We start from the raw sequence: 19,539 nt of genomic DNA on the forward strand, positions 1-19,539 counted from the left end.
TAATGTTGATTAAAAGTTTCAGAATCATTTAAAAATCACATTCCTAAAAGAGCTTTTTCAGGTTACTCTACTTTTCCCATGTTTTACAGATGGCTTGATTTCAACCATGTCTCTCACCTTGCTGAGAGTCCCCAGTAAATTCCCCAGCAGCAACTGAATATCCTGTTTTAAAGAAAAGAGACAAGAGAATCAGACGTTTGATGCCTTTACAAATGATCCATAATCTAGAAACATGAAGGAACTATCATAGCACTACTCTGTGCAGAAATCCTGACAAATACTGTAATATAAAAGTCTAGAATTCTATAAAGAGAAAAACTAATCAAGCCAAGATGTACACTAAATCTTAAAAGTATAATAGATCTGCGCCTTCTGAGTGTGGCTACATGATTGGATTTTGAGGTCCCTTTTAGAAGTAGGAACGCTCCATTGCCCATCTTTACGTGTGAATGGTGGTCTTTGCATTTCAAGAGCTGCTGATTCATCATAATCAGATATCATTACTCTAAAAGGTTAACTCTTACGCTCCGGTTTTGCTATTTCTGATCACCAACAAGGCCTACTTCTTAATACCTTTGCTGACCTAAGAAAAATGCACAATGTGAGAGTTGCAAATTAAGTTTTATCTGGGGCAAAATGAGGACTATAGCTCAGGAGACAGCATTTCAGATAGCTCTGAGCAACTGCTCCAAAGAGCTAGGAAGGAAGGTCAGTATATAGGTGATTTTGGTGAAGGGGGAGTATATGCAGTCAAGCACATAATTTTTCACTGAAGGTTTCTGCTAGTCAAAAGGAGCAGTCGTCACCATGAAGGAATTTTGTGCTTTTCTAGATGTGAGGAGATACAGGAACTGGGGCTCATAAAATCATCTCCTGAGAATATCTAATTATCTGAAGACTTGTTCTGCCAGTTTTCCCAGAGTATAGAGTGCCTCATTTCTGCTCTCCACCCTGAACTCCTTTCAGGGGGGTGTTGAAGGTCAGCAACTGCAGCAGCACATGATTTAAGCCTTGCAGAGGTAGATGACAAGAACCCACAGCAAGTGTCAATTTGTACTTGAACCTTTGATGATCATTCCCCACGAATTTTACTCGGCTCTAAAATGAGGTAAGGTGATAAAAGAGAACTACACTTTTTTAAAGTTCATTAGGAGTCAAAATGCCACTACAATACCAAAGAAACAATAGTGATGAAATGGCATTGTGTGGCTGCACATTTTGAGAACATTTCAGCAACTGGAAAGTTTTCTGTTCTTTCTAGAAACTGGAAAAGACTACCATCATTTTGCCCAGGTAGCACAGGGCGTCCTCACTGATACACAATATCTACAACTGGCAAAATATTTTATGTACAATAGACTGTCAGGGAGCCTAGAAAATAGCTATCAAACTATGTCGATTATATGTAACAGCTGAATCAAAAGACAAGAAAGTTAAGAGTCCACTTGAAGCTAGTAAGAAAATTTCCGTAAGGTGCCATATATTATCAAATGAGTGAGGAATAAAATTTGCCTCAACATTTCATATGCTTGTCTTTTGAGAAATCACAAATATCTCAAGCAATGCATCTCACCAAGGTAACTGTCATCGTAGGAAGCTGGAGCCACTTCTGTCTGCTTTTCTCCAGCCAATTTCCTTAGGATATCCTTGAATGAGTAGTTTGCAATGATATCTGCAATACTGGCCGTGATCACCTGACCTGTGCTCGAACAGATTAATAGGTTAATTGAATGAATGTGCGAGTCAGGCCCTCCCCACACAGACACAAGGCATTTGAACAACACTCATGCTCTTGAAAATGATCATGAGATTGCTTTGCATTTTTGACAGTGAATTTCCCTGCCTTGCTCTAGAATTGCAAGGTAAAGTCACTAGCAGTTGCTTAGAGCTTTCCATGCTGACAGAAGAACCAAAGATGAACTATGTAATTTTTTTACATAACATTTTTTTTCTGTTTTCTTCTTGGAGTATAATTGCTTTCAATGTTGTGTTAGTTTCTGCTGTACAATGAAGTGAATCAGCTATGTGTATACAAATATCCCCTCCCCTCTAGGACCTCCTTCCCACCCCACCCCCACCATCCCCCACCTCTAGGTCATCACAGCACTGAGCTGAGCTTCCTGTGCTACCCGAAGCTTCCCACTAGCTATCTGTTTTACACATGGTAGAGTATGTATGTCAATCCTAATCTCCCGATTCATCTCACCTTCCCCTTCTTTCTATCAAAATATAGTTGATTTACAATACTATGTTAGTTACAGGCATGCAGCATAGTGATTCAATATTTCAGAGATCAGTACAAGATAATGGGTATAATTCCCTGTGCTATCCAGTATATTCTTGTTACTTATTTTTTTCACATATAGTAGTCTGCATCTGTTAATCCTGTACCCTTTAACTGTATCTGTTTTCTCCTGCCTTTACATACTTCTTCCACATCCAAATGATAACCATATCTAAGAGTGAAGACACCTGTAGGCAAAATTTACGTGACTAAATTTTTATTCTTGACTGTTCTGGCTATAGGAAACATCCTCTAGCTTTGAGATCATCTAGCCAAAATATATCTTGTTACAGATGGGGCAACTCTGACCTAAAGTAGGAGTCTCTGAGCCCGAGGTAAGAGGCAGGATATCAAGTGAAGCTTCATCTGTATTCATAGCTGCTCTCCATAGCTCACATTACCAATTGAGCTCTGCCTCCTGTCAGATCAGTGGTGGCATTAGATTCTCCTAAGAGTGTGAACTCTATTGTGCTTAAATCATCCTGAAACCATCCCCCACCCCCAGTCTGTGGGAAAATTGTCTTCCATGAAACCGGTCCTTGGCATAAAAAATGTTGGGGACCTCTGGAAAGAGCTTGAGTACATTCACGAAGGTCATGTGGTTTTGCTGTTGGAATATTCTGCGTTACAAACAAGGTCCTTTTTGACCTTCTAGTAATACTTTTTGTGTTCTCTCAGAGTACAGATGTATTAGCTGTAAATCACTTACTAAGTTAATAGATTGTAAAACATATCAGCTTAAGCTAAAGGAAGAAATTACATAATCTCTAAGTCATTCACACTTTATGCTAAAATATAAGCACAAAACATAAAAGTAAGACAATGGAAAGCAGGGAGGGCCAGTGAGATACAGAGTTTTAGCAAAAAGAGAATCCATGGCCACCAACACTGATATGATAAGAACACTGGCTAATCTCCCCAAATAAATTCACTATAAGAAGTCTTGAAACACGATTGTATTGAGATAGACATGAATCAAAAAGACGGCCAGCAATGTTCCACTAAAACTTTTATGCATTCCCATATTTATTATGGACATCTAAGGAAAAAGTGTGATCTCATGTTCTTTGGGAGAAAACTGGAGGACTGCTTTCAAGAGACTAACACTGAATATTAAATTTAAAGCCAAATTATTCCTTGGGAATTCACCCATTCCCACAGTCTTTCTGTTTGAAGTTCCAAAAGAATAAAACTGTTAAACCAGGCCATGACTATCTCCAAGTGGCCGTGACTGAAATGACTGCTCTTATATTAAGATGATTGTATTTACACATGCGTTTCTGAACAATGTCTGTAGAATGTGCCAATTTTCTGTGGGTAAAAGTTGAATACCCTCTCCCTCTTTCCATGAACACACTGTTTATTTCCTTTAGTTGCTTCTATAGATATAATCTTAAGACTGAGTAAAAATTTAAAGTATCTGTCTCAGACAAATCCCTGTGCCCTTGGTATGGCTGATTTTCAGCCTATCATTGGGATCATATCCTTTTTTCAATGTAAAGAAAGAATTATGTGAAATTAATCAAGTGATTAAGAACAAAATCTTTTCAAATACACACATTTTATTCAACCACTGCACAAAGTATATTACTTTCCAGTTTACAAAATAATGTTTAAAGACTTCAAAGGTTAATTCTTTGATGTTCATGTCTGTATACTTACGAATTAAGCTAAACAGTACAGTAATTTCATGTAAAATTTTACCGTAAATTGATCTCACCTGTATCTTTCACATTGGCTTTTTAAACACTATCAGGTGTCTTCCATTAAAAAACAACAAAACACTTCACTCAACTATTCATCTCTCTCATATTCTACTCTATCTTTATTCTAAACTTGACAGCCAAAATTGTCTGTATTCTCTGTAATCTCTCCTTAGGCATCCCATTCACATTCCTGGCTTCAGCTATCACCAGCATGCTAGTTCTTATTTTAGCCTAGCTATCTTCTCTGAGTTTAAGCTCACACATCTAAATACTTGCATGAAAAGTCTTGGACATCTCAAACATGTTCATATTCAACATAACCAAAAGCAAACTCATCATCTGCCTCCCCCAGCTCCCTCCCAGCCCACCGTCTTCCGTCTTCCAGTGTTCTCCATCTCAGGGACTGGGGTCCACCAACACCTACTCAGTTACAAAAGACAGAAACATATTCATGGGACTTCTCTGGTCGTCCAGTGGTTAGGACTCGGTGCTTTCACTGCAGAGCACAGGTTATATTTCATCTGTCAGCCAGCATTCAGAGGACATCCCTGCATGGGACCACCCCAGAGAAGCCTCCTATGCTCTCACAGCCCTGTCTTGACATACCTTTCCTTGCTAGTCTCGTGCCTGGAGTTTCTCAAGTATTAGGCTGGCCAAAAAGTTCCAGACGGTAACCTCTGCAAGTTCCTACTCATTACTGTATCCTCAGCATCCAGCACAAAGTCTGGCATGGCCTCAATATGCATTTGATGAGTAAAGGAATATAGTTGTCACAGTACTGTAAAGTATCATTTATATCACAAAGTATCAATGCAAAATGAAATGATGCTTCCTTCACTGGAGAAACTAACAATTTGGAGATAAAATTAACATAATAAAAAGTCAGCACTTGATGTTACTTCTGTTTCATTTCCTTGTTAGAAACAACCAAGGAGATTTCTTCTCTGCTAACAGGACATACCTTGCCAATAAAAACTTCCAGGGCCTCCAACTATAAGATCTCCATTCTACAAAACAGAAACAGCAACAACAATTGAAAAACTGAGATTTTTTTTAAAGGGTGATAAATCACTGTTCATAAGCATTGCCCAGACAATTTGCATATATAAAGTAATTTTTAAAAGAGGCCCTCATATCTGAGTCATGCAAGTCATTTTCTTTCCTTTTATAGCTTTGTTATTTATGTGTTATCACATTAAATAATTTTAATTAGATTCAATTAGGTAAGTAAAACTTTCTCCCCTGAGAATATGTATATTCAGGCTTTTGGCACTGCCTCAGGTAAGCAAAGGGCTTTCCTGGTGTCTCAGATGGTAAAAAATCTTCCTGCAATGTGGAAGACCTGGGTACGATTCCTGGGTTGGAAAGATCCCCTGGAGAAGGAAGTGATAACCCACTCCAGTATTCTTGCCTGGAGAATTCCATGGACAGAGGAGTCTGGTGGGTTACAGTCCATGGGGTTACAAGAGTCGGACACGACTGAGCAACTAACACTTTCAGGTAAGCAAAAGATCTACATGTTTCATGATGCACAGTTCTGCAGACATGGTCTTTCTAGACTATAGCAATGAAAAGAAAAATTGGTTCCTGTTTATTTCAAGGTCACAGTAATGCCTATCTTTCCCTGGTGCTGCTGCTGCTAAGTCACTTCAGTCGTGTCCGACTCTGTGTGACCCCATAGACGTCAGCCCACCAGGCTCTCCTGCCCCTGGGATTCTCCAGGCAAGAACACTGGAGTGGGTTGCCATTTCCTTCTCCAATGCAGGAAAGTGAAAAAGTGAAAGTGAAGTCACTCAGTTGTGTCCGACTCTTAGCGACGTCATGGACTGCAGCCTACCAGGCTCCTCCATCCATGGGATCCTCCAGGCAAGAGTACTGGAGTGGGGTGCCATTGACCCATCCTTCCCCAAGAGAGACTGTCAGAACTCCAGATAAAAATTTTCCGTTTTACTTATCACCCCACCTTCCATATCCTGCATCCTTAACTTTCAGTGGGGAAAAACACACAAGACAAAGAAAGTAAGATTTTAGATGTTGAGATTTATATTTTTTTCAAAACCACGGCATCTTTGCCTCCAATATTCTTACTAGATATCTCTGTTTTTAATTTTGTGAAAGGATACGTGAATTTTAACAGTAATGTGAAATCTAATCATCCAATTACAGCTGAGATAAAAATTATAGATTCTTGTGATCTTTTTAGAAACATATTTCTTTACTAAGTTTTTGTGATTTTCATTTAAAAACAGGGTTTTGTTTTTCAACCTGTGTATTTCTTTTCTATTAACAGATTATCACATGCATAGATTATTACAAACAAAAAAATTTAAAGAAATTGCCAAAACAGGTTAGCTATATACCTAAATGTTCCTTTGATGGTGGCAGTTATTAGGGGGTAGATAGAAGTGGGAATGAGAGGCAGGGGATTAAAAAAAAAATCAAACAGATAAAATAAATTTTAGAAGCTATAAGACCAAAAGAATTTACCTTATAAAAATCCAGACTAAATCCTGCTTGGCAGTAACCCTGGCCTTCAGGATCAGCATTGCCTGGAATGATCAAAAGATACAAATATATAATGCTATCATTCCCAAGATATATTTTTAATAATTAAATTTTAATATATTTTATATTTTTAATAACAAGGATACGCTCTTGTTTTCCCTATAGACTTCTAAATTTAAAATGTAAGTGTTCTATTACTTATTTTAAAAATTTATTCTAAGTAATTTCTTACAGAGTTCAATCTGTTTTCTTATCCCAAATGGCACTGTCATTTTATACTAAGATCAATAGGAATAATGTTCCTCAAAGTTATGATACTAGGTTTTACAACTCATGTTTATTTGAAGAAATAGTATGTCCCTCTCTCAATTATGTTCCAAGTTTCCCAAATGGCAGTAATGTATTTCTAGGGCACCCATGTGTTCTGACTGAAGCAATACTACAAGAAAAAGAGAGCTAAACTGGCTCATGTGGGTAGATACTTTCTGCCAGGAGCACTGATGAGAGTTTTAATTTTCATGATCTCTTATACAAAATGAACTTCAAATTATTCTATTATCATTAGGTAAATTTGGACATTGCATTTCTGATTACAAGGCATCTCACAGGGACACTAGGGTTCACAAAAGAGAGCACTCTCTAGCAATGGCTTATTTTACACTCTCTGCAATGCAATTCACTAAGTGAATGTACAATTGGATTTTATTACACAGCTTTTTAAACCATAAGCAGGTCAACATGTGGATTCCAAGCATATTAGAATCCTGGGACATCAGAATGAAGAATGTACTACTTGTCAATCGCACTTTAAAAGACCATCTACAATTTCTCAAGCACTTAAATTAAAACCAAAATACAGTTCAGTGGAAGGAATCTCAGTTATTATCCTGTTAGATTCAAACATGAAAATAATTACCCCTTTCTTATCAAGGATACTCCTGAATGGAAACTAAAATAAGAGGGCAGGAAAGGAAATGCATATCATCACAGGAAGAATTTATAGGCTGGACATGTGCTTGTTGCAGACGATTTCTGAAATGGATCTGGCCTTTGCAGCTTTTCCTAGAATGTCTTCTGTTTTTTCTTTTCTTTGGTTAGTTCTTAGCTAATTTTAGCACTGTCATCAGCCATTCTTTCCAGATGTTCCCTTTATATTTTAAAATACTTTTTACCTCATATACTCTATTGTGCTTTTTTTGTGTGTGATCTGTTTTTAATTCAAATGTCAATTGATGTTTTGTGGGCTCTTTTAGGCTAAGTTCTATTTTTCCAGCTTTGCTGAGGTATATTTAATATACAAAAATGCACATCTTAATGTGTACATTTTGATGAGTTTAGACACATGCCTGATAGCATGATACCACTACCACAATCAAGGGAATAAACATATTCATTACCTCCAAAAGGTTCCTGTGCACCCCCTGCCAAACAGCTATTGCTTTTTTGTTTGTTTTTTCTGGTGAAAACAGTTAACAGATCTATCCTTATAACAGATGTTTACTGCACAGTACCTTACAATATATTTTATTTTATAACTATATTTCTGGTTCATAATTATGAATGTCGCAGAGTTCCTTAAAGTCTCATCTGTATAACCTCAAATGTCCAGGTACCATTCTTCTAGAAGTCCATGTAAATACTTGTATGTACTCAGAAATATAGATGAATACATGATATACGATTATGTAAACACACATGTGTAATCTTGACTCTATTTAAGAAATACATTTTAATGCATAAACCTTTTTAGAAATCCTTTTGAAAATCAACTCTGACTTTTTCAATATTGTAAATTATTCAGAAAGGAAGAAACAGGACCATTCTTTGAAATCACTTGGCTTCAAAACAGGAAACTAAAAAAATTGAAAAAAGAAAAATTTTTCACAAAATCCATTAAGAAAATAACTAACTTCAAACGCTGAAGTGGTGATTATGATAGAAATGGGAGGTTATTTCCTTTGTAAAGTAAGTTTTTCTCTTAGAATTATAGTTTATGAGAGCTGAAGGAATCTTTCTTCCCAGAACTTCAGAGCATCTGTGAACTTGACAATTATGTCCCAGAGTAAACTCAGGAGTTCAGGGAATGATGCTCTCATGTGTTTGCTTTCCAAGGAGATTGGAAGGGTGTGTGTAAACTCTCGCCACCTGAATTATGAATGACCGTAAAGTGACAGGCATGTCATTAATATGAATGAGCGGAATACCACCCAAAATGCTCAAAGTGTCAGTAACGGCGCTTTGTGGTGTGAAATGAACATGAGTGGCTTCTTGGAATCCTCTTTTGAAAGTAATATTTCTGTTCTGTGATACTGACCACACACTCATGAACAAGCTGCTTTGTGTTAATGAACTGTGAACTCCTCAGAGAACACAGGAAGTAGGCTCCTTGGGTGCCTTTGAAGAGGAAGTACTCCCAGTAAGAGAGAGTTGAACACTGGAGCTGTGTGCTAGAGAGGAAAGAATTCCTGGCCATTTGTTTGGTTATTCTTCAATTCAACATAAACTTCACTACTACTTTTGTCAAGCTATTCTTTTCTTTAGGAAAGTAAGTGCTAAATAAATTGGCAACATAATGTACCCATGTAATTCAAAATGCAAGCATACTATAATTTAAATTTTTAGATAATTCAAACTCCCTCTGAAACTCTTATCCCACAAGTTTAGATGTCTTGTGCAGTATTTTAATCTGAGCTTTCCCATCACGTGGGCAGTCAGATAAAAGACAGAACAAGAAGCAGTAACAAGTTTTCTAAACAGTCATCCTTGATGGTGGTTGGAATAAGATATGTCATCGAGGCAGGAGGCATGCAAAGGATGAACTTGTCATTTCAGCCATAAGAGTTTACTGCTATGGGGAGGTATTTTTAGTAAATCATGATAAATATGATATGGATGGGTGTAAAAATTGATGAAACGAGTTCAGGTTTGAATCTAAGTTCTATCATTAATTGTATGAATAAATTCAGAATTTATTGCTCTATCTGACTTTCACCTTAAGCATAATAATACAGTAAGTCCCCTACATCCAACAAGTTCAGTTCTCAGTGTTGGTAAGCCCAATTTGTTTGTAAGATGTAAGTCCAACAAAGACAGCCTAGATACTGAACTAAGACAATCGGCTATGTAATACTGCACCGTCATAGGTTTATAAAACTTTTCACACAAATAACACATAAAAAAAAACCCACAAAAAATCAAACATTTTTAATCTAACAATGCAGTAGTACCAGCTACATCATCACTGCTTTTACACTTGCTTCCAGACATCCTGGGCTCGAAATAAAGGCACTGTACTGTACAGTAAAGTACACAAAAGCACAGCCACTTGCAGAGCATGCGTGCATGTGCCAATGCATGCCAGACGTGTGACCTAACTTACGTGACTGGACGTGCGAACCCACATTCACATTTTAGGAAGTTTGCAACTTGAAGGTTCATATGTAGGGGACTTACTACAGTGACCTCTTATTGAACCCAGGGGCACAACACCTTGAGTGGAACGTGACACGAAATATCCCTCTTAATGACTGTTGCCTGTGCTTGGAAAGCCCCTGCTTTCCTGCTGTCACAACTGCTAAGAGAAGCCCTTCCCACCGTCCTGTCCAAACAGGCTCCTCTCCCCACCCAGGCATGTCCCTCCCTACTCTCTTGCTTTGCTATATTTTTCTCTGTAGCAGTTTTCACTACCTGACGTTTTATTAGAAACATTTATTTTTAAAATTTTTTGTTGAGATATAATTGATTTAACATAACATCAGTCCAAAGTGTCCAACAACAATAATATGGATATACTGTGAAATGATTACTGTGGTAAATGCAGTTAACATCCACCACCACATACAGTTTTATAAAGCTCTTAAGATCTGCTCTCATAGCAACTTTCAACTGTACAATGTGGGATCATTAACTATAGTTACATCCAGGATATATCCTATAACTGGAAGTTTGTGCTTTGTGACCACCTTCACCCGTTTAGCCCACACCCCGACCTTGTCAACGACCCATCTGTACTCTTTTTTTCTGAGTTTGTGTTTTTTTTTTAAGATTCTGCATATGATATCAACAGAATGTTTTTCTTTTTCTATCTGACTTATTTCACTGAGTGTAATGCCCATGCATGTTGTTGTCAATGGCAAGATTTTATTATTATTTTTTATGGCTGAATAATATTCCATTGTGTATATATCTATATCCAATTTCTATTCCACATTTCCTTTATCCACTCATCTACTGATGACAACTTTGGTGGTTTCCATGTCTTGGCAATTGTAAATAATGCTGCAATGGACATGTGGGTACAGATACCCTTTCGAGACAGTGATTTCATTTCTTTTGGATAAATACCTAGAAGTTGAATTGCTGGACCTGAGCTTACTTAATTACACATATGCTATCTCTCTTCTGAACTAGAATATGTTTTTTGAAGGCAGAGATTTGCTTTCTCTTGTTCTCTGCTTTATTCCCTTAATAATAGACTAATTAGTGCTCAGCATTGAGACCACAGACATCATTGAATTCATTACCTATAGATATCATTGAGTCTATTACCTGTGAGCAATACCTCTTTTAAAGCCATTCAAAGTAAAATTCTGAGTTGACTGATTATTCAATTCAGCTGACACTTGCCAAGATGTGAGAAAGTGCCTGGTTTATTTCAGTATTTTAAAACAGGAAGTTATAATCTTCTTACCAAAATCCTTACCAAAATCCACAAGCCCCCAGAATTAACTATTTCATTCCCAGACCTTTTGATCTCTACATTTTAGAGGCCTCTTTAAGAACCTTCTAATATCCCTGATCCATTCTTTACTTCACTGTTTGATCTCTGATATCAATTTGCTCATTATCTGGCTAAATTAATCTTGAAATTTAAAAATATTCACATGAAATAGGTAAACTTTACTTATAGTTTTGGGAATCTAATTTGGGTTGAGTTTTTTTTTAATCAATATCCTGAAATCAGTCATCAGAACGTTCTTTTCAATGCCATTTGTTTCTCTAACATGGTCTTGTGAATTATCAAGAATAAGAATAAAAATGCACTGGTTTCTTGCGGATAAACCCCAATGCTCTACATAACAGGAAAGTGGAAGCATTCACAAAAGGACTCTGAGTAGATCCATGAATCCAGAGTGCTGTCCCAAGGTCCTTGTGTGATATTCCCAAAAGAAGTGGTTGAACAGCGGTGCTCCGAAGATGGCGCTTACAGGCTTGCTTTAAAGGATACTTCACCAGGAGATTCCCAGAACTGCCAGATGAGACACGGACTCCAAATGTACAGAATATTTTGAAAAATGGGATTAAACACATAAAGAAGGAAGGTATATCATGCTGACAACCAGAGTACACAGATGCCAAAGAACACAACAGCCAGTGAGAACACAGGCCAGATGGAGACCTGTTCACGTGCCTCTAGGTCAACATGCTAACTAACACCATTCCTGCAATTAGCAAGTGGACAGTTAGTATTTTTCAAATGCAGAGTGAGTTTTGAATAAAGACGGAGAGCTTAAGGCCTAAAATAAGGAGCCAATCAATTTGACTGCAGAATAATTAGAAACAGAAATTTTCTAAAATACAGAAGAGGATCAGCAGGATTCCATGTTCTGGTTCCCATGTCACAGCAAGGCCTCCTGTAAGACTGTCAGTCTTTTATGCCAATGCTTTTTTCCCTTGGCAGTGGTGTTTAGGGATCACCTGCATTGGTTACTGCAGAAAAACTAGTGAGCTAAGTTCAGTTTCAAGAATAAAAATAACTTACTGTTCCGACAAGGAGAGTACTCAGCATATGCACTGAAATTCTGAATGGCTACATAGCAAGTGCCAACTGGGTCCTTTTCTGGTGCTGGTTTAAGAGTTCTCCAGTGATATAACGGAGCACAAGCCTGTGAAACATCAAAGACAATAAATATTTTTTTTATGTAGATTCCACATACTATGGACCTAAATTTGTAACAAACAATGCTAAATTATTAGATGACTTAACTGGCCTCCAGTATGCTAATGAGTACCTTGGTAGTCAGAATTAATTAAACTTCCTAAGTCAATTTCTCAACTAATACACCATAGAATTGGAACAAATTAAACATATACAAAAGAATGAGATTTTTGTCCCACAGGATTTTAAATCAAATAAAAGTAGCCTGACAAAAGTAAATATTTATGAAAGGTAAAGGACTCATATGTTCTTTTTTTTAAAATTGGATCTGCATAAAAGCAAATGACCATTTAAACAGTGAATGAATTAGTGCAATGTCTTAAAATAAGAACTAGTTTCTTTCTTTGTCTAATTTTTACTTGAAGAAAACTCTTTTCAAATCAAAAGATGATGAGCTTATAAACCTCTGTTTTGTGGATTCCCCTGGTTTATCAGTGAGGGTGTATCTGATTATTTTTTTTAAATGATGACTTACATTTGGACTGATACCCCCTTATCACAGTGGGCTTATTTTTCATTTAATGATTTTTATTCATGACAAAACAAAAATTAAATAATGGTAAGAAAAATATGATTCTTGAGTGAAATCCTCTGGTTGCTTCTTCAGAAGCTTGGATTATAACAACAGCATGATATTTGGAAAGATTATCAGATATAAAAGATGATACATGAAATCCTCTTTAAGCAGAGAACACTGTGCTAGGAACAAGAGAAGCCATAAAAACACATGCACCTTTTTGACTTCTATTTTGCTAGCTTGTGTTCTTTTCTGAATATTCAAGTGCTCACTTCTAAGGATATAGAAATACATATTTTTCTAGAATATGGAACCACTAGCTTCTCTCCAAATTTGATGACATCACACTTGAAACAATGCCATAAAATGGAAGGCAGATCCCAATTTTAAAGTCTTTTCATGATTCCAAACACATCCTTGGTAATTAGTCTAATGTGTAACGACTTTTAGTAAAGATTACTTTACAAAGTAGCACCCTTCTTACTTAAGAATATAAATTATCTTTGCTCAAAAACTTAAGTTTGGGGTTTTTGTTTTTGTTTTTTTGTCTTCTTCTAGATTGTAATGTCTTGGCCAATACTGAAAAACTCTCTGACTCATCTAAGTTTCTTAACTTAGGGCCCTATTAGTGATCTGAGAAGGTATATGGTTAAGACATTTAACATAATGAAAGTGAAAGTGAAGTCAGTCAGTCGTGTCCGACTCTTTGCTACGCCATGGACTGTAGCCCACCAGGCTCCTCTGTCCATAGGATTTTCCAGGCAAGAATACTGGAGTGGGTTGCCATTTCCTTCTCCAGGGGATCTTCCCAACCTAGGGATCGAATCCACGTCTCCTGCATTGCAGGCAGATGCTTTAACCTCTGCGCCACCAGGGAAGCCCTGGTGTATTTAACATAATGTGGAATGCTAAAAAGGAGTTTGAACAGGGAAAGCACTACCTATGTGACTCAGTATAAGCCAATTCGCCTCACTTTCCACACCACCATAGAATATTTCAATGCCATGAAAATTCTTTCCAGTGCTTGCCTGCTTTCTGTCCTAAAAAGTTATCTTTTTTATACCAGCTCAGTTTCACACAGATGTGAAACACAATGATATGACAATATTTGGGGTTTGACCCAGACTTAACATGTACACATATGATTCCTGAATATTCAAAACTATACTTCTGTTCATAGCAATTTGATGTTCTAATAATTGTCACATAGGGTAGAACTTAATTCTTTATTAAAACTGAAAAGGGACTTTATAGTATTCTATTTTCTATCACATAATTTTGAAATTGCAAGCATGCTCTCAAATTAAAAATTTTTATTATGAACATGGTGTGTCATTTATATTTTCAGTGACTCTGAACACTTCTACAAATATTGAATAAATGCACAATGTTACAGATAAATTTTGAAGACTTAAAATCAATACGATATTCAAAGATTTTTTTTTAACCCCAAGTAGTTATAGATGGAATTAGCTTTTCAATAGTTATTCACATACATCATAAGTCACTAAAGGATTAAAGAGTTTGCTTTTTTTTTTTTAATCAATTCTGGAATTTGAGAACTATATTAAAGCAAATAACAATTCTACAGAGAACCTACTGTAAATGCTGTATTTGTAACTAAAGAGGGTTATCTATATTTGATACCTGTTTTATGTCAAATAAGCAAAGCATTTCCTTTAGATACTTATTCTTATTAAATCATAATTCAAAGAGCTTTAAACAAATCCTAAAAGCCAAAGTTATTGCTTTATTTTGTAAGTAAATTAGGGCTACCAGTAAAAAAAAATTCCCCAACAAAATATATTTTCAGATCAGCTTAATATCGTTCTTTCTCAATAAATTAGACATGTATTATCACTTGGAACTACAGAGAAGAGAATCATAAAGTCACAGCATTTTAAAGCCAAAAGATCTCTATCTGGGAGTGAGAAATCTTTAAAAAGTATCAGTGAACTCAGAGAACCATGCAATTGGTAGTTATATATTTTTATATATTTATTTTAATATGAGGATAATTACAATATTGTGATGGTTTTTGCCATACATGGTATGGTACTGGCACAAAAACAGAAATATAGATCAATGGAACAAAATAGAAAGCCTGGAGATAAATCCATGCACCTATAAGGTGTTCACCTTATCTTTGACAAAGGAGGCAAAAATATACAATGGAGAAAGGACAGTCTCTTCAACAAGTGGTGCTGGGAGAACTGGTCAACTATGTGTAATAGAATGAAATTAGAACACTTTCTAATAGCATATACAAAATAAGCTCAAAATGAATTTAAAGACCTAAACATAAGACCAGAAACTATAAAACTCTTAGAGGAAAACATAGGCAGAACACTTTGTGACATAAATCACAGTAGGATCCTCTATGGTAGCTGTATTTTTAAAGAAAACTTTCTGATATTTCTAAAGAGGATCAATGATATCACAGGAGATTAACTTTAAAACAATCCTAATAGCAGTAATACTATTTTTCAGGTCAAATTTCTATCAGCCTTTTAAATCAATCTTAAGCAATAAAATATGTACCTTTTTAGGATTTAGCTTTTATTTTTCTATCTTCCTTATTAGTTTTTGAAATATTTGAAAAGATCTACCCAATTTTCTGGAAAACCAGTCCTATTTTCTGTTGCTTTAAAAACCAAAATAGATTCTTTAATTTTAAGCACTAATATTTTTGGTAATGCTGATAAGCTTATCTTTGAAAATCTGATACGTTCTTGCATGAATGGGTTTTTGTACATACAAGTTTTAAAACATTTCAGTGTACATATTACTCCAGAGCAGCCCCAACAGCACCCCGGGATACTCACCACCACCTTTCCTTTGTGAGCTCTCACTGTGGCTCCAAACCACTGATTCGATTTAAACTCTATAGGTTCCTTGGTTCCATTGACTCTTATCTTTCTGTTGTCTGGCAGGGAGGACATATAGATCATTAATCATTTGTAACACTTGGCAGCAAATTAAAACACGTGATAATGAGTTTTCACACACATGGCGGGGGGTTCTATTTGATTAAGTCTAAGCTAGACCTTTCACTTAGAAAAATACCTGTTAAATGGAAATACATATTTGAACATGACAGTTCACAACTTAAAGCATTTTTTTAAATGACTTACATTTTCAAGGATAAGGGTACCGCAAACTTGATGTAGACTCTGACAGTCTGGAATCTACACTTTGGTCATTGATTTGTATCAGATGGAAGACCAAACATTCATAACTACTCTGAGGAATTCCAAATCTTTTCTGAAAGTAAAACTACCTGGAATCCCCTTGGTCCAGGAAGCACAGCTTCCTAGGCATGGCTTAGCTGGAAACTTGAAGGACTCCAGGTTCCCGGTTTTTAACTGAGTAACATATGTCTATGCAGCCACAGAAAGTAACACCTCAACACAGCTTTATCCACACTTGGCAGATGTCAGCACGAGGGGACCATCTGAGTAAAAACTCAACCCAATTATGACACACTTCGGGTCTTAATAAAAAGCAAATATCTTTTCTTTCACTCCTGTTGCCAATCGACATATTTCCCACATGGTTCTAACCACATGGTTCTAACAGAACTTCCTCAGTAATGGTTAATGAATTTCAAAAAGACATTTATACTAGAGCATCTTATTAGTATGTGTTCTCTTTGGTATGCATTTTGCTTTTCCCTCCTTGATTCTATAATGAATGCATTACAAATGAACTTTTAACTTCTATTAAATGAGGCCAAAGTATAAATGTAATTAACATTCCATTGAGTTTACATATGATTACAGACTTTTCAAACAAAGAAACTATATATATATATTTAGGTTTGATCTCTGGTCAGGGAACTAAGATCCCACATGCCATGGAGGAAACAAGCCTGCGTGCCACAATGACTGCACCTGCGTGTCTGAACACTGAACAACTAGAGAATCTGTGCACCTCAACAAAAGATCCCACGTGTCGCAATGAAGATCCAATGCAACCAAATAAATATTATAAAAAGAAAATATAAGCATTTCTATTTGTGTCTAGGCAAGAAAGATCATCCCTGGAGAAGGGAATGGCTAACCACTCCAGTATTCTTGCCTGGAGAATTCCATGGAGAGAGGAAGCCTGGTGGGCTACAATAGTCCATGGGGTTGCAAAGTCGGACACAACTGAGTGACTTTCACTGTCAGACCATTTTTCTAGATTCCACATATATGTATTAGTATAGGATACAGTGACCTTTCTGACCTTCCCAGCCCCAGTCTTTCCAATCATCCAACATATACTTCTCAGTCTGCATGAAATTCCTTCCTGGCTATAATACTCTGTGCTTAGTTGCTCAGTCGTGTCTGACTCTTTGTGACCCTGTAGACTGTAGCCCACCAGGCTCCTCTGTCTGCGGAATTCTCCAGGCAAGTATACTAGAGAGGGTTGCCATGTCCTCCACCAGGGGATCTTCCCAATCCAGGGATTGAACCCAGGTCTCCTGCATTGTGGGCAGATTCTTTACCATTTTAGCCACCAGGAAAGCCCAAAGTGGTTTCTATTTGCTGACCAAACTCCTGTGACATGAGGCAATGCATTTCAGATAGGACCACACATCCCTCTGGAGTAGAAGGATGGCACAGGTTACCCAAAGTGCATTGTCAACTCCAGAGAACTCTTGGAAGGGCCAGTGGGAGATGGTGGAGCCATTAGTTACCAAAGCAATTCTCTCCTTGGTATATCCCAAACTAAGCCAAAAGCTAGAGGAAAGCTGTATAGTGACTGCATGTGATTTACAGCTTCTTAAGTGCCAGGAGGGGCGAATTCACATTTAGAAGCAAACCCCATTCCTGCCAGAGATGCTCAGAGTGCTCAAACAAACCTTGTGCACAGCAGGGCCCAGGGACCCCACAGAGACTGAGACAGAACTGTCTTTGAGCACCTCCTATGGAGGTACGGGTTGGCAGTGGTCTGCCGCAGGGACAGGGACTCTGGGTGTGGATATGGAGTAAGTCCTCTTGGAGGAGGTCGCCATTAACCCCACCATAGAGTTGTCAGAACTTACACAGAATGGGAAATTGATTCTTGGAGGGCACAACAGAACCTTGTGCACCAGGACCCAGGAGAAAGGAATGGTGACCCCACAGGAGACTTGCCTGTGAGTGTCCGGGAGACTCCAGAAAAGGCGTGGGTTGCTGGCGGCCTGCTGCAGGGTTGGGGGCACAGACTGTAGCAGTACATGTATGGAATCTTTTGAGGGCGGTCATCATTATCTATTATCTCCACTATAGTTTGGCCCCAGGTAAATAGCAGGGATGGAACACAGCTCCACCCAGCAACAGAAAATTGGATTAAAGATTTACAGAGTATGGCCAAGCCCATCAGAACAAGACCCAGTATCCCCCTCAGTCAGTCTATCCCATCAGGAAGCTTTCATAAGCCTCTTATCCTTCTCCATCAGAGGGCATACAGAATGAAAACCACAATCACAGAAAACTAACCAAACTGATCACATGGACCACAGCCTTGTCTAACTCAGTGAAACTAAGAGCCATGCCATGTGGGGCCACTCAAGACGGACGGGTCATGGTGGAGAGTTCTGACAAAACATGGTCCACTGGAGAAGGAAATAGCAAACCACTTCAGTATTCCTGCCTTAAGAACCCCATGAACAGTATGAAAAAGCAAAAAGATAGGACACTGAAAGATGAACTGCCCAGGTCAGTAGGTGCCAATATGCTACTGGAGATCAGTGGAGAAATAACTCCAGAAAGAATGAAGAGACGGAGCCAAAGCAAAAACAACACCCAGTTGTGGATGTGACTGGTGATAGAAGCAAGGTCCGATGCTATAAAGAGCAACATTACATAGGAACCTGGAATGTTAGGTCCATGAATCAAGGTAAATAGGAAGTGAACAGGAGATGGCAAGAGTGAACGTCAACATTTTAGGAATCAGCAAACTAAACTGGACTGGAATGGGTGAATTTAACTCAGATGACCATTATATCTACTACTGCGGGCAGGAATCCCTCAGAAGAAATGGAATAGCCATCATAGTCAACAAAAATGTCCGAAATACAGTACTTGGATGCAGTCTCAAAAATGACAGAATGATCTCTGTTCATTTCCAAGGGAAACCATTCAATATCACAGTAATCCAAGTCTATGCCCCGGCCAGTAATGCTGAAAAAGCTGAAGTTGAATGATTCTATGAAGACCTACAAGACCTTCTAGAATTAACACCCCCAAAAGATGTCCTTTTCATTACAGAGGACTGGAATGCAAAAGTAGGAAGTCAAGAAACACCTGGAGTAACAGGCAAATTTGGCCTTGGAGTACAGAATGAAGCAGGACAAAGGCTAAAAAAATTTCTGCCAAGAGAATGCACTAGTCATAGAAAACACCCTCTTCCAACAACACAAGAGAAGACTCTACACATGGACATCACCACCAGATGGTCAACACTGAAATCAGATGGAATATTCTTTGCAGCCAAAGATGGAGAAGCTCTATACGGTCAGCAGAAACAAGACCTGGAGCTGACTGTGGCTCAGATCATGAACTCCTTATTGCTAAATTCAGACTTAAATTGAAGAAAGTAGGGAAAACCACTAGACCAT

At 37.6% G+C, this 19,539-nt stretch overlaps 1 protein-coding gene across 1 annotated transcript in view; it reads right to left on the minus strand.

The window, feature by feature from the left end:
• Window positions 1-19,539, minus strand: part of ITGA8 (integrin, alpha 8) — a 188,659-nt gene that overhangs the window by 144,827 nt on the left and 24,293 nt on the right. The window contains exons 3-8 of the mRNA XM_010859968.1: window positions 15,776-15,876; window positions 12,257-12,380; window positions 6,478-6,539; window positions 4,952-4,997; window positions 1,574-1,699; window positions 118-162 (exon numbers count right to left, since the gene is read on the minus strand). Of these exons, the coding sequence (XP_010858270.1) occupies window positions 118-162; window positions 1,574-1,699; window positions 4,952-4,997; window positions 6,478-6,539; window positions 12,257-12,380; window positions 15,776-15,876 (504 nt within the window). The remainder of the gene's footprint in view (window positions 1-117; window positions 163-1,573; window positions 1,700-4,951; window positions 4,998-6,477; window positions 6,540-12,256; window positions 12,381-15,775; window positions 15,877-19,539) is intronic.

This window comes from Bison bison, unplaced genomic scaffold (assembly GCF_000754665.1).
Source record: "Bison bison bison isolate TAMUID 2011002044 unplaced genomic scaffold, Bison_UMD1.0 scf7180017864461, whole genome shotgun sequence".
NCBI classification, from domain to species: domain Eukaryota; kingdom Metazoa; phylum Chordata; class Mammalia; order Artiodactyla; family Bovidae; genus Bison; species Bison bison.